The 16,445-nt window shown below is 43.9% G+C and overlaps 1 protein-coding gene across 3 annotated transcripts in view; it reads right to left on the bottom strand.

Moving 5' to 3' along the window:
• The window catches only part of LOC122563629 (amine sulfotransferase-like), a 45,668-nt gene that overhangs the window by 16,311 nt on the left and 12,912 nt on the right, over positions 1 to 16,445 (bottom strand). For all 3 annotated transcript variants that reach the window (XM_043717612.1, XM_043717611.1, XM_043717613.1), the window contains exon 5: positions 2,324 to 2,418. In XM_043717612.1, the coding sequence (XP_043573547.1) occupies positions 2,324 to 2,418 (95 nt within the window). The remainder of the gene's footprint in view (positions 1 to 2,323; positions 2,419 to 16,445) is intronic.

Below are 16,445 nucleotides of genomic sequence, written 5' to 3'. Positions count from 1 at the left end.
CAGGGCTGGGAGCTAGGACCTGGTGTGGGGCTGGAGCTGGGAGTGGGGACGGGGACGGAGATCGGCGTGGGAGCGGGGTTAGCCGTGGTGATGGAGATCGGCGTGGGGTGGGGTTAGGCATGGTGACAGAGATTGGCGTGGGGGTGGCGTTAAGCGTGGTGACGGCGATCGGCGTGGGGGGGCAGAGACACATGCGGCGTGGTGGTCATGCAGGTTAGTGATGTCACTGGGGGCGGAAGTGGCTGCGGCGACGGCAACCCAGGGGGCAGAAGTGGCTGTGGCAACGACAGAAACAGTGTTATTCCTGATAGCCGCAGAGGCCGCGAATCTGTCGGCGATGGTCTTCCTGGCGATCGTGGAGGCGGTTGTCTGGGCGACGATCGCGGAGGCTGCGAGGTCGGTGGGGGTGTAAGTGACGTCATGGTCCGCGGCGGCGGTTGTTGTCACGGGCGCTGTAGCGGCCGCGTGGTTAATGGCGCCGGACTGATTTTGGAGGCCAATGGAAGATTCTGGAACAGTTGAGGAACCCAGAGTTTGGGGGTAAGTACATGAAAGTTTTTGGTACTTACTGTCTTTAATTTCTGATATGGCTAGGAAGAACTGTTTGTTTAGTGTATGGATTCTTCTGTGGATGAAGAACAGTAGAGGTCGTTTGCAGGTCTGTGAGTGTTGTCCTGAGCTGGGGTAGGTCTAATTGCAGGGAATGTAGGTAGCGGCACATGACTGCAAGCGTGGAGCGGAGGATCCTGAGGGAGGTCTATTGCTGGAGGCTTCGGATTTGTTATAGGTACTGGTTATCCTAGTTGGGTCCAAATTTTGTTGTGTCGGAACGTAGTCCGGAGTCCGTGCGGGGTCAGTCGGTTCTGTAGGCAGGTGCTGAGGAAGGAGATGTGGCTGTGGTAGCGAGTCTATTTGAGAATGTGGCTGAAGAGCTTCTGTGCAGAGGAGATGACCTAGGGTGTGCAGTGAGAGAGGGACTCACTGAAATCCTTGTAGAGGGAGGAAGAGAGCATCTTCAAGGAAGAGGATTCGCAGTAGGTTAAAATCTTCGTGGAGAAAGTGAGGACTGCAGATGCTGGAGATCAGAGCTGAAAATGTGTAGTGGAAAAGCGCAGCAGGTCAGGCAGCATCCAAGGAGCAGGAGAATCGACATTTCGGGCATAAGCCCTTCTTCAGAAATGAGGAAAGTGTGTCCAGCAGGCTAAGATAAAAGGTAGGGAGGAGGGACTTGGGGGAGGGGTGTTGGAAATGCGATAGGTGGAAGGAGGTCAAGGTGAGGGTGATAGGCCGGAGTGGGGTGGGGGCGGAGAAGTCAGGAAGAAGATCGCAGGTTAGGAAGACGGTGCTGAGTTCGAGGGATTTGACTGAGACAAGGTGGGGGGAGGGGAAATGAGGAAACTGGAGAAGTCTGAGTTCATCCCTTGTGGTTGGAGGGTTCCTAGGCGGAAGATGAGGCGCTCTTCCTCCAACCGTCGTGTTGCTATGGTCTGGCGATGGAGGAGTCCAAGGACCTGCATGTCCTTGGTGGAGTGGGAGGGGGAGTTGAAGTGTTGAGCCACGGGGTGGTTGGGTTGGTTGGTCCGGGTGTCCCAGAGGTGTTCTCTGAAACGTTCCGCAAGTAGGCGGCCTGACTCCCGAATATAGAGGAGGCCACATCGGGTGCAGTGGATGCAATAAATGATGTGTGTGGAGGTGCAGGTGAATTTGTGCGGATATGGAAGTACCCCTTGAGGCCTTGGAGGGAAATAAGGGGGGAGGTGTGGGTGCAAGCTTTGCATTTCTTGCGGTTGCAGGGGAAGGTGCCAGGAGTGGAGGTTGGGTTGGTGGGGGGTGTGGACAATGAGAGCCTTTTTCCTCGGATGGTGATGGCTAGCATAAGGGGACATAGCTTTAAATTGAGTGGTGATAGATATAGGACAGATGTCAGAGGTAGATTCTTTACTCAAAGATTAGTAAGGGTGTGGAATGCCCTGCCTGCAACAGTAGTGGACTTGCCAACCTTAAGGGCAGTTAAATGGTCATTGGATAAACATATGGATTATAATGGAACAATATAGGTTAGATGGCCTTTAGATTGTTTCACAAGTTGACACAACAAGTTTTAAAATTTGAGAAATCTTGTTACATGATCCTTCCTCTCTCTGGAAATTCAAATATATTTTTCATAGTTATCAGCACCCACAGATATCATTTAATCAAAACAAAATTAAACATCAGTACAAATTATGCAAATGCTAACATTAAGATTTAACAGCATTTTCTGTAATGTAATAGCACCAGGCCCTTATAATTCATGATTTTAACCATTTAAATTTATACTTACTTTCTGCATATCCTCATACGTTACAAACAACATGTTGAGTTCATCTTTATGGTTGAACCAGTCTCTGATGTGGTCAAACCAAGATCCATATAGCACTTAAAAGACAAGTAAATATGGTGAGTAAATGGTGCCACAGGATACTTTTTCTAATCAATTTGCTCAGATCAGAACATCACTGGAGCACATGGGACTTGAATCCGGGTTTCTCAGTTCAGGGCTAGGGACACTACCAAAGTACCACAAGAGAGCCCTTAATTTGATAACTTTTTTGCAAAGAGGCATAATTTCAACCCATCACTAATTCAATAATGAGGGTAATTCTTGATGTGGTGCAAGAAGTTGCCAGTTCTCCTATTGGATATATATTCATGAGATCTCATGACACCTCACTGCCAGTTGATACTCTCAATTTAGCAGATTCCATGCAAAGGGACGATGTCAGAATGTACTGCTGCATACAGTGAACCCTTAACGTCTCATAATATCATTAACAATGGGATGGGGCCAATTCAAAACTTAACAAATGAAGTTGATAGATTTGCATTGGACAAGTGTATTATCAGCCATGGAAGCCAAGATAGGTGTAAGGATACATACCAGCTGTGAGTTAAGTGTTTTCGTCAACATGAATTGGCTATAACGTGATTGACAAATTGTGGGCGGTATTTGGATAACGCAAACTTTCTATTGAATGGGTATAGCAATCTTCTATAGGGCGATTTTCTACAGCGGTCTTCTACAGCACCATTTTCTATAGCGTGAGGTTGCAGAGGAGCGCAACTTATATTATAGAGAACAACCTGTACTACAACTGGCTCAAACATAAGAATGTTATGATAAAGGAAATAAGAGCAGGAGAAGATTATACAATCAATCAAACTGCTCTGCAATTCAAGGTAATCATAAGACCAGAAGATAAAGGATCAGAATTGGGACATTTAGCCCATAGAGTTTGCTCTGCCTTTTGATCATAGCTGATATTTTTCTCAACCTTAATCTCCTGCCTTCGTCCTGTAACTCTTGCGCTCCTTACCAATCATGGATCTGTCTCTTAAATATACTCAATGACTTAGCCTCATCGGCTCTCTGCAGCAATGAATTCCACAGATTAACTTCCCCCTGCATGAAGAAGTTTGACCTTATCTCAGTTCTCATGTCTTCACTCTGTGCTTGGGTCCTTGTCTCTGCCACTATTGGAAACATTTTCTCCGTGTCCATTAGTTTCAATCACATCCCTCCTCATCCTGCTAAGCTCCATAAAGTACAGACCCAGAACCCTCAATTGGTATTCGTATGAAAAGCCCTTCATCCCTCGAATTATACTTACAAACCTCCTCTGGAGCCCCTCCAATGCCAGCACATGCTTCCTTAGAGAGGGGTCTAAACTATCTGAAATATTCTAAATGGAGTCTGACCAGAACTTTATACAGCCTCAGCAGTACATCTTTGCTCTTGTATTCCAGCCCTCATGAAATGAATGCCAACACTGCAATTCTGTGATACAATGAAGGCAGTGGTTAAAGAGGCCATTCAAAGGTTGTGGGTTCAAATAGGGCAGCAAGGTGGATCAATGGTTAGCGCTGTTGTCTTCACAGTGGCAGGGTCTTGGACTTGATTCTATCCTTGGGTAACTATCTGTGTGAAGCTTGCACATTCTCAGTGTCTGTGTGGGTTTCCTCTGTGCTCTGGTTTCGCCCCACAGTCCAAAGATGTGCAGCTTAGGTGGATTGGCTGTGCTAAATTACTGTGTTCAGACATGTTCAGGTCAGGTGGGTTAGCCATGGTAACAGGGATAGAGTGGGGGTCTGAGTCTAGATGGGATGCTCTTCAGAGGGTTGGTGCCCTCTTTCTGCACTGTTGGGATTCTATAATTGCATTTGTCTTCTTAACTGTCAATTGAGCCTGCACGTTAACCTTAACAAAATCCTGAACGAGGATTCTCAAGTTGTTTTTTGCTTCAGATTTATAGTTATAGTCACAGAGATGTACAGCACGGAAACAGACCCTTTGTTCCAACTCATCCATGCTGACCATATATCCAAACCTAATCTAGTCCCATTTTCCAACACTTGGCCCTTATCCCTCTAAACACTTCCTATTTATATACCCACTCGGATCCCTCTTAAATATTGTAATTGTACCAGCCTCCACCACTTCCTCGGGCAACTCATTCCATACATCCACCACCTTCTGCATGAAAACGTTGCCCCTTAGGTCCCTTTACATCTTTCCCCTCTCACCTTAAACCTATATCCTCTAGTTTTGGATTCTCCACCCCGGGGAAAAGACCTTTTCTATTTGTCCTATCCACGCCCCTCAAGGTTTTATAACCCTCTATAAGTTCACCCCTCAGCCTCCGATGCTCCAGGAAAAATGTTCCTCATTTAGAACCTCTGTTCTTCCTACTAAAGTGCAAACCTCACTTTCCCAATTATATTCCATGTGCCACTTTGCCTACTTACCAAATCCTTCTGCAGCCTCCCTGCTATTTCAACACTACCAGTCTCTCCACCTATCTTTGTGCAAATCATCTACAAGCTGAGCAACAATGCCCTCAGTTCCTTCATCCAGATCAATAATGCATAATATGAATAGTTGTGGTCTTAACACTGACCCACTTGGAATTCCACTAGTCACCAGCTGCCATCCCAAGAAAGACCCTTTTATCCCCACATGGTGCCTTCTGTCAATGAGCCAGTTCTCTACCCATACAAGTACCTTCCCCCTAACACCACAGGCTCAGATATTATTGAGCAGATCCTGTGTGGTACCTTGTCAAAGGCATTCTGGATATCCAAATCATTCCACTGGCTCTCTTTTGTCTAACTTGCTTATTACCTCCTCAGAGAATTCCAACAGATTTGTCAAACATGACCTCCCCTTGATGAAGCTGTGCTGATTCCCCCTTATTTTACCACGCACTTCCAAGTAATCCACAATCTCATCCTCAATAATAGACTCCAAAATCTTACCAATTACTGAGGTCAGGCTGACCAGCCTATAATTTCCTGTTGTCTTCCTCCTTCCCTTCTTAATCATGGGTGTTACATTTTCCATTCCTCTGGGACCCTCCCTGATTCCTGTGACTCCTGAAGGATCATGACAATGAATCTCCTCAGCTTTCTTCTTCAGAACTCTGGGGTGGAGTCCATCTGATCCACGTGACTTATCCGCCTTTAAACTTTTAAGCTTCCTAGTGATGAAAACGTGTTGCTGGAAAAGCGCAGCAGGTCAGGCAGCATCCATGGAGCAGGAGAATTGACGTTTCAGGCATGAGCCCTTCTTCAGGAATCGACGTTTCGGCTCATGCCCGAAATGTCGATTCTCCTGCTCCTTGGATGCTGCCTGACCTGCTGAGCTTTTCCAGCAACAGATTTTCAGCTCTGATCTCCAGCATCTGCAGTCCTCACTTTCTCCTAGCTTCCTAGTGATGGCCATTACACTACTCTCTGCCCCCTGACTCTCGAAGTTCTGATATGCTAATGGTGGTCTTCCACTGTGAAAACTGATACGAAGTACCTATTCTGTTCTGCCACTTCTTTGCTTCCCAATACTACTTCTCCAGCTTCATTTTCAAGTGATTCAATGTCCATTCTTGTCTCTCTCTTATCTTTTAGATATCTTTAAAAAATCTCTTGCTTTTTTTCATGTTACGAACTAGTTTACACTCATTTTGCATCTACTTGCCTTTATAGCTTTTTTAGTTGTTTTCTGCTGATTTTTAAAGATTTCACAGTCCTCTGGCTTCTCATTAATCTTCACCACATTGTATGCTTTTTCTTTTCGGCTGTCCTGACTTGCCTTGTCAGCCAATGTTGCTTCATGCTCCCCTTGATATGTTTCTTCTTCCTTTTGATAGATTTGTGGGCGGCACGGTGGCACAGTGGTTAGCACTGCTGCCTCACAGCGCCAGAGACCTGGATTCAATTCCCGCCTCAGGCGACTGACTGTGTGGAGTTTGCACATTCTCCCCATGAATTGGCCATGCTAAATTGCCCGTAGTGTTAGGTAAGGGGTAAATGTAGGGGTATGGGTGGGTTGCGCTTCGGCGGGTCGGTGTGGACTTGTTGGCCCGAAGGGCCTGTTTCCACACTGTAAGTAATCTAATCTAATCTAATCTAATTTCTGCTTTGCCTTGCAAATTACCTCCAGAAACTCCCACTATTACTGTTCCACTGTTTTTTCTACTAAGCTCCTCTTCCAATCAACTCTGGCCAACCTCTCCCTAATGTCAGTTACTTTTAGCCAATTGTAATGCCATTACATCTGATTCAATTTTCTCCCTTTCAACCTACAGGGTGAACTCAATCATATTACGGTCATTGTCTCCTGGGGTCCCTTCACCTTAAGCTCCCTAATCTAGTTTGCTTCATTACACATCACTAAATCGAGAAATGCCTGTTCCCTAATGGGTGCTACCACAAGCTGCTCCCTTATGATTGTTGTAATACTGCCTCTCAGTACACCTTCCTACTCTATCACTTGTTGCTATTGTGGATATCCACATATCCTTGGATAGTTCATTCCGAGTTCCAACCCCGTGCAGTCACATTTACTACATGCATTTAAGTTCAACTCCTTCAGTCCTGTATTGATTGTCCCCCTTCTCAATAGTATTCACCTTATCTGCCATGCCTGGTTAGATTCCTGATCCTTTCCATATTCTGCCTACCTTTTCAAAAGGCTACATATCCTTGGATACTTCATTCCGAGTCCCAATCCCGTGCAGTCACATTTACTACATACATTTAAGTTCAACTCCTTCAGTCCTGCATTGCTTGTCCCCCTTCTCAACAGTATTCACCTTATCTGCCACGCCTGGTTAGATTCCTGACCCTTTCCATATTCTGTTCTATTACTTGTTCAAGAAACTTCAACCTTTGCTGAGCCCTCCCCCACTTAACTTTTTCCATAATTTTCTGTACAAGTGAATCCACTGCCACCCGCCACCCATCCCACTATTTTGTTTCAAGCCCTATGCACAACCCTAACTATGTGATTCACCAGGACTCCAGTCCCAGCATGATTCAGCGAAGCCCACCCCAGTGGAACAGCTCCCTCCTTCTCCAGTGCTGATGCCAATGTCCCACAAATTCAAACTTATTTCTCATACGCTAATCTTGGAGTCATACCTTAACCTCTTTAGTCTTCTTGCTTCTGTGCCAATTTGCTTGTGGCTCAGGTAGTACTCCAGAAATTATTACCTTTCTGGCTCTGTTTTTTAATTGTGCCCTTAGATGATCATATTCCCTCAGCAGAACCTCCTTCTGCTTTCATTGGTACCTACATGGACCACAACTGGATTTTTTTAGATTCCCTACAGTGTGGAAACAGGCCTTTCGGCCCAACCAGTCCACACCGATCCTCCAAAGAGTAACCCACCCAGACCCATTCCCCTCTGACTAATGCACCTAACACTATGGGCAATTTAGCATGGCCAATCCACCTGGCCTGCACATCTTTGGACTGTGGGAGGAAACCGGAGCACCCGGAGAAAACCCACGCAGACAAGGGGAGAATGTGCAAACTCCACACAGACGGTCACCCAAGGTTGGAATCGAACCTGGGACCCTGGTGCTGTGAGGCAGCAGTGCTAACCACTGAGCCACCATGCCGCCTCACTCCAAATTCCTCTGCACCCAGACTAGATATCCTAAAGCAGGCAATACAGCCTTCAGGACTCTTGATCCTAGCCAGAGATCAATGTCAATTCCATTGACAAATTATCTGCAATTACAACTACATTTCTCTTTTCTCTCACTGTTGAATGGCTCCATGTACCACAGTGCTTTTGTTAATTTGCATATCCTCCCTACAGATCACACATTCAGCCATCCAGGGAGCAAGAATCTCAAACCTGTTAAGACAAACTCAAGGGCTGAGGCTCCTTCAGCACTATCACCTGGACCTGCCTTGCTCGTACTCACACTCTCCGGTCCCTGACCAATGACTAAATTTAAGATAGTTAATCTAAGGGCTGTGACTGCCTCCTGAAACAGTTTCCAGGTAACTTTTCCCCTTCCCTAATATGTTGCAGTGTTTCGAGCTCAGACTCCAGCTCATTAACTCTTAGCTGGAGTTCCTCAAACAGCCAACGCTTGCAATTGATGTGGTCACTGTGAACCATAATGGAATCCACTAGCTCCCGTATTGTGCAATTACAACACATTGCCTGGCCCAGCATCTCTATCTTAATTACTTCATCTTAATTTGATTTTTAAATTTTTCATACTGTTCTTTTAGTTTGTCGCTGGCAATATTACCCTGATTTACCTTCAATTTGAAAGTAACCTATAACAGAGAGTTAAATTAGAAATTATCACAAACCAATGAACTTATGAACCAATGAACTATCTGTCATGTTAGTCTTTTGTGCAGGGTCCCTGACCCTGGACTTCAATTTATCCTGTTTTTAAAAAAAAACCTTTCAAAGTATGTGCCAATCAAAAAGAAAGCAAAAGGCACATATTCCCCTTTGCACTAAATTTCCACGATGCCTCCAAATTCTTAGACACTCCACATGTACCATCCTGACTGTGCAAAGCTTACTGACCCTAATGATCATTACGGATCTTGGGCTTTAACTCATAACCAACTCTCCATGTCCCTTGATTACCCAACAGACCAAAAATCTGTCTCTTTACACATTAAATAAAATTATTGATGGCAAATTCATAACCATCAGGAATATAGATTTTCAATTATTTCAGTGAAGATATTTCTCATCCCAGTTGTAAATAATCAGCACCCTGTCCTGAAACTGTGCTTCGTTATTCTAGGTTCTGTAACCAGAGGAAATGTCTCAGTATCTCTCCCACCAAGTCCAATCATAATCTTGAAAGTTTCAATGAGTTTATCTCTCATTCCTCTGATCTCCAAAGAATCCAGAAACAATTTATTCAACTTTTCGGAAAATCCGCTCATTTGATGAAGCAACCCAACATATCTCCGCTGTACTGCCTGCGATGGTCTTCTTAAACAAAGATTCTTGCATTGAATTTGGGGGTCACTGGTTAGGCCAGTGCTTAATGCCCATTCCTCCAGTTGGCTTTGAGCTGCAGGTATACCAAGAGTGCTATAAGGGAGTTCCAGGATTTAATCCGAACAACAGTGAAGGACTGGCAATGTAATTCAAAATCAGGATGGAGTGCAACTTGCTGGAAACTTTATCGGGGGCAGTGCTCCCATGCATCTGCTGCTTTTGATAGACCAGGATTTGCAACTGTTGCACTTCAGGAATGGGGGCAGGAGAAAGGGCACATTTTAAATTTTCTTTTACTCTAGAGGATGGTGAGAAAATTTCAGAAAATTAAAGGTTTATGGCAACATTAAACATAGTTTTAAAATTTCTGAAACCAGCCTGAAAGTTTCTCATTTATCCCTGCTCTTCACTTCCCGTCTGTTAATCAAGTCTTTATTCAGGTCAATAAATCATCCCAATTTCATCAGCCCTTACTTAAAGTATTAATGTCTTGTATGGGATGTTTCATCCAGTGTTTCCTAGATACACTAATACTCTAAAAAGATTACTCAAACATGATTTCCCTGTCTTAAAACCATTATGACTTGTTCTAATCACTCTATGCTTTTCTAAGTGCATTATTAAGACTTTCTTGGTAACAATTTCTGCAATTTCCTCATGAGTGATGTCAATGAACTGACTTGTGGCTCTTGTCTTATTTCTCACTCCTCTCTTAAATAATTATTATATTTGTTGACTTCCATTTTTTTGAGACCATTCTAGAATCTCAAAAATGGTTGAAAGCCACAACCAGTGTAACCATTTGCAGCTGTTTTACAATTCAAGGATATGGGCAATCCAATACTGGGGATTGTGGAATTTCAATCAGTAATGTTGCTCCAGTAGTTTTGCTCTAATGCTACGACAGAGGAACCTTGATTATCCCAAACAACACGGGCGGGGAGTATTTTGTTCGGATAATTGAATGCCGGATAACATAGTTTAGCCAAGCATCGGGACCTTGCAATCGTGTTCAGATAATCCAAAATTTGGATAATCGAGGTTCCTCTGTAGTTACCGAAAGTTCTTCACAGCTATTAGCCCAAAGTTACTGTCTATTTCTGCTATGTCACATGCTTATGTGAAGACAGACAAAACTTTTGTTTAACGTCTCTACCAAATCCCCATGATAATTTCTTATGTCTCTGCTTTTAAGGTACCAACTTTTACTTCAGGTGCGCTCTCATCTTTTTCAGATATTTAGAGAAGGTCTTATAATCTATTTTTATATTTTTGGCTGGTTTCACAGCAAAATCTATTCTATTTTTATCAAATTCTTCATGATTCTTTGCTGCTTTCCAATACACTCAATACTCAGCTTATATTGCAAAGAATCCTGACAACTCGGTTTCAAATAAAATTAGCCTTTAATTTGCTCAAAAGCTAAAGGTAAATTTTCTTTTTGTTTCTTTGATTCTGAATGGAAAGTACTTTGTTGAACATTCTGAATTGTTTCTTTGTCTTCCACCTTTGTCTTTAGTTATAGCCTCGTTAACAGATGAATCTTCACCAGCTCTTCCTTCATACCTAATTGAATTTTAAGATTCTTGTGAGTGCTTGGAATCTCCTGAAACACGCAATAACCGCTTCCTATTCTATGCTTCTTTGTAAATTCCAAACATTGTTTAATTCATTTCAGTACAAAAATAAAGCCTCACTAAAATATTCAAAATGAGCTTATTTAAATCCTTACATATAATGATAATTAAAAGAGATTCAAATTGGTTAAATTTAACCTATTTTTTTCCAGGCTTTTTATAGCAGAAGATAATTTTTGTATTTCTAACTTCAAATTTCAAAACTGTACTTCGACTGATTCTGATATTCTGCTATTACCAGTAAGAGACACTCTAACCAACACCCCTTGAGATTCAATGGTCTTGCCATCACTGAATCCACCACTGTCAAAATTCTTGGGGTTACCATTGACCAGAAACTCAACTGTAATCACCACATAAACACAGTGGCTACAAGAACAGGTCAAAGACTAGAGATACTGTGGCGAGCAACTCACCTCCTGTCACCCAAAGTCTATCCACCATCTACAAGGCACAAGTCAGAAGTGTGATAGAATAATCCCCACTTGCCTGGATGGATGTAGCTCCAACAACACTCGAGAAGCTTGACACCATCCAGTACAAAGCAACTGGCTCGATTAGCACCACATCTACAAACATTCAATCCCTCCACTACCGGCGCTCAGTAGCATCAGTGTATACTATCTACAAGATGCCCTGCAGAAATTCACCAAAGATCCTGGGACAGCACTTTCCAAACCCACAGCCACTTCCACCTCGAAGGACTAGGGCAGCAGGTACTTAGGAACACCACCTGCAAGTTCCCCTCCAAGCCACTCACCACCATGAGTTGGAAATATACCGCCATTCCTTCACAGTCATTGGGTCCAAATCCTGGAATTCCCTCCCTACAGCATTGTGGGTCAACCACAGTAAGTGGACTGCCACGAATCAAGAAGGCAGCTCACCACCACCTTCTCAAGGGCAAATAGGGATGGGCTATCAATGCTGGCCAGCCAGCAACGGCATGTCCCACAAATGAATGATGAAAAAATAATAGTATTAAGTGAAAGTTTGATAGTCTCTATTGAAACCACATTCAGGTTATTATATTTTGGACACTTTGTAACCATTACATTCACTTGATTCGAAATAATATCTTCAATTGATGGATTTCAATTCTTAACAAATTACAAATTGTTCAACATGTTTAGGGGAGATGTTGGTGTCATTGCACTAACAATGTCAAATCAATCTTTTCGCGACCTGGATACAAATCCCATACCGAAGATTAATTTAATTTCAATTAATAATAAATCTGACATTAAAAGCTAGTTTCACTACTCATGAGCAGGAAACCATCGTTGATTGCTGCGAAAATCTTTCTGGCAGATAAGAAAGTCTGCTATCCTTAACTGCTCTGGCGTTATCATGACTCCAAACTCAAATGGCTAACTCTTCGGTGCCTCGGAAAGCCTAGCAGGCCACTCAGTTGTAAAAAGTCAAAATGGAATGAAACCGACTGGACCAGACAGCACAAGCCCTGGCACCAAAAACAGCGGTGGCAATCCTATTTCTAACATCTAGGGCTTGTGTTAAAGGCAAGAGAGCTGTCCCACACACTAGTCAAGGAACAGTCTGACATAATTGTTCTCACAGAAAGATAAGTCAAAGTCCCAAACACCACCATTACAATCCCTGGATACTTCTTGTCCACGGGAAGACTGAGGCACCAAGACCTGAACAAGACCCAAGCTTAGACTAATAATGGCAAGTACCTTTTGTAACATGTAGGTGCCAGACAATGACCATCTTCAACAAGAGAGAATCTACGCCCATTGCGATTCAATGGTTTTTCTCTCCTATCAAAATCCTGGAGGTCATCATTGATAAGAAACTGAACCAGACAAGAATAGTTTGATAAAAGAGGTCAGAGCATGGAAATTCTGTGGCATTGAGTCCCCAAAACCTGTCCATCATCTACAAGGCACAAGTCATCTCTTGGAATACTTGCCTGAATGACCGTAGCTCCAACAACGCAATACCATCCATAAGGGGCGGCTCGGTGGCTCAGTGGTTAGCACTGTTGCCTCACAGGATCAGGGTCGATTCCAACCTCGGGTGACTGTCTGTGTGAAGTTTGCACATTCTCCCTGTGTCTGCGTGGGTTTCCTCCAGGTGCTCCGGTTTCCTCCCACAGTCCAAAGACGTGCAGGTTAGGTGAATAGGCCATGCTTAAATTGTCAATTACGTGCATTAGTCAGAGGGAAAAGGGGTTTGGGTGGGTTACTCTTTGGAGGGTCGGTGTGGACCTGTTGGGCCGAAGGGCCTGTTTCCACACTGTAGGGAATCTAATCTAATCTAAACAGTGGTACCACAATGACAACATTAAACATTCAGTACCTCAATACTATTACATAGTGATAGTGTGGCTGCTACCACAATCTACAAGATACATTATAGTAACCCACCAAGATTCTTTGAATGGTGAGACTTGAAAAGACAAGTTTTTAATGAACTTTTCTAGTCAAGGTGCTTGTAAGGCAAAGGGTGTAGGACTGGAATCAATGAAGCCCAAATTAGGAGACATACAACACAACAACAGAGGGACAGTCTCTGCCACTAATGCTACCAGCAGGAGGAGAAAAATAGCAAAAATGAAGTGAATGGGTAGTGTACAAACTGACAAGATTAGCTTCCCACACCACACAGCCATGTGGACAGAGGCAAATCCTATATAGGTGAGAAAAATGCCCTTGGAACATTGAGATTTTCACTCAAGTTCGACACCAACAAATGGAGTTTGCACCAGTGGCCCCTAACCTGAGTTACCAACTTGCCAATGCTGGAGAGGTTGGTGTGTAGGTACCCTATAAACATAGTGTGACTACAGAAACTGAATAATATCCATGACAGGAATGAAAACTTGACCTGCATCACTGGTTTCAGTCTCTGCTGGTTTCAGAATGGCTGTCCACTGTGGTCTTGATGATAAGATACCAAGTGGAACATAAAAGCACAGAAGCTCCATTTAATTCAACCATGATTATAACATGGCAAGATGGAAGCAAGGTCACATCAAGGAGTTGTTAGACCCAGAGAGAGAGGTACAAAGGGCATGGTCACTGTGCGCACCAGCAATGAGAGACAGCATGCATGAGTGGAGGGACTCTGAATGCTTTGCTGGCTGGGCTGCTGGTCAAATGAAACAGAGTCTTATAACATGAGCCACAGGCCAAGAGTAATACAGGGCGATGAGTGAGCAGTATGTGGGAATGAGGCAAAAAGTTTAAAATTGACCAAGAAACATGAAGTGCAAAAGAATATACAGCCAGTGAAAACCAGTATGATTGTCCAGGGTACCAACTTGCCCTCCAATAGGTTATAAGATTTATTATAAGATTATAATAGTCAAACATTCCAATTACAGGGCTCCAAAAATGACCTGCAATGTTACTTCTCATCCCTAACTCTCTAATCAGGAATTAGTCATTTGCATACTTCCTGTATTCCTTGGTTGTGGTAGCCGTTTCTCAGGGTCCCTCTCCAGAAGTGAACCCTGATTCGCTGTTACCCATCATCACCATGGTAAACATAGAAAGTGGATTAACAGGAGAGACATATAAATGAGCCATAATAAGGAAGTGCACCTAGCCCAAGCTTTACTACAGTCACCAAAGCTGCCAGGTTACGTCTAGGTTGATTAGTTATGGTCCGATAATTACATGCATTCCATATTGATCAGTGCTTGTTCCTTCATAATGAGCTCTCAAATGATCAGTTATCCAACCAACATTTGGAGTGATCAAAGGAACCCTAACTAATATAACAAGCTATTCACAATCTCATTGTAACAACCGTGCGTACTTTAGATAAGCATTTGCTACTCGCAGGAACAACCAGTACTTCAGGCCATGACAGATAAGATGGGCACCCAGTGGGTTCACTGATGTGGCCAATAGACAGTGAGTACAAGGAAGTACAAGGCAGGCAACTTGAAGGGCACCACCCACATAAATAACTGCCTTTCCTTAAACAGGCTCTTACTTTATTATTATAAACACACCGTCAAAGTGCCACCACTACTTGGTTCGTTCCTTGAACTGAGTGGATCAAACCTTCAAAGTTAAAGATTTATTGTTATTTAAGTATTTCATTTTCTGACATGCATGTACCTGTGAGGACCATCATGATAAGCATGTTTTGCTTTGCTCGAGAATCACACAGCCAACATGACAGAGGGCAAACACACTGCTCATGAACCTGCTTAGGTATGGCAACTAAAGATGCTGCAACAATCTTTGAACCAAGCTGAACTGCTGCTGGGATTGGGTTGTGTTTGATACAAAAGATGCACACTGTCTACCCTTCGAAAGGGAACCTGGTGCCATGTTCAACTCTGTATTTGAGCAACAAAGAATAATTGACAGATAGGGTTAAAAAAAACACACACAACTCCAGGTTATAGTCCAACAGGTTTATTTGAAAGTACAAGCTTTCGGACTATAACCTGGTGTTGTATGATTGTTAACTTTGTCCACCCCAGTCCAACACCAGCACCTCCACATCATAACAGATGGGAGAATAAACATCAAGACCAGACAACATTTATGCAGTGTTTCCTGCACTGGAACTCGAGATGGCAGATGCCGATTCCACAGCTTGAATCAGATTACTCATAGACCAAAGCTAGTATGTGTCAACTTCACAAGACATCATTAGCAGAGTATTCCATGAGGTTTCATAGCTGTGTTGCTGGAAAAGCACAGGAGGTCAGGAAGCATCCAAGGAATCGACGTTTCGGGCATAAGCCCTTCTTCAGGAATGAGGAGAGTGGGCCAAGCAGGCTAAGATAAAAGGTAGGGAGGAGGGATTTGGGGGAGGGGTGTTGGAAATGCGATAGGTGGAAGGAGGTTAAGGTGAGGGCGATAGGCCGGAGTGGGGGTGGGGGCGGAGAGGTCAGGAAGAAGATCGCAGGTTAGGAAGGTGGTGCCGAGTTCAAGGGATGGGACTGAGACAAGGTGGGGGGAGGGGAAATGAGGAAACTGGAGAAGTCTGAGTTCATCCCTTGTGGTTGGAGGGTTCCTAGGTGGAAGATGAGGCGCTCTTCCTTCAGCCGTCGTGTTGCTATGGTCTGGCGATGGACAAGTCAAAGGAACTGCATGTCCTTGGTGGAGTGGGAGGGGGAGTTGAAGTGTTGAGCCAAGAGGTGGTTGGGTTGGTTGGTCCAGATGTCCCAGAGGTGTTTTCTGAAACGTTCCGCAAGTAGGCGGCCTGTCTCCCCAATATAGAGGAGGCTTTTCCAGCAACACATTTTCAGCTCTGATCTCCAGCATCTGCAGTCCTCACTTTCTCCATGAGGTTGCATAGCCAACTCTCCAATGGGTGACTTGTTAAATGTCTGTCTGACTCCAGACAGAAGAGGGGAGGGAACCACTCAGCTTGATCAGCAGAGTTGTTAAACAGCTAGCCAGCCAAGGGCTCTCCCACATCAGACTTGGCTTGCCGCATCTATTAGACGACCTGCGTTAGCTTCACCACAAGATGGCTCAGCACTACCTTTACAAGATTTTGGATTAGTGGT

This window comes from Chiloscyllium plagiosum, chromosome 27 (genome assembly GCF_004010195.1).
Source record: "Chiloscyllium plagiosum isolate BGI_BamShark_2017 chromosome 27, ASM401019v2, whole genome shotgun sequence".
In the NCBI taxonomy this organism is placed as follows: domain Eukaryota; kingdom Metazoa; phylum Chordata; class Chondrichthyes; order Orectolobiformes; family Hemiscylliidae; genus Chiloscyllium; species Chiloscyllium plagiosum.
Note: the sequence above shows the minus strand (reverse complement) of the source record. Positions and strands in the feature narration are given on the sequence as shown.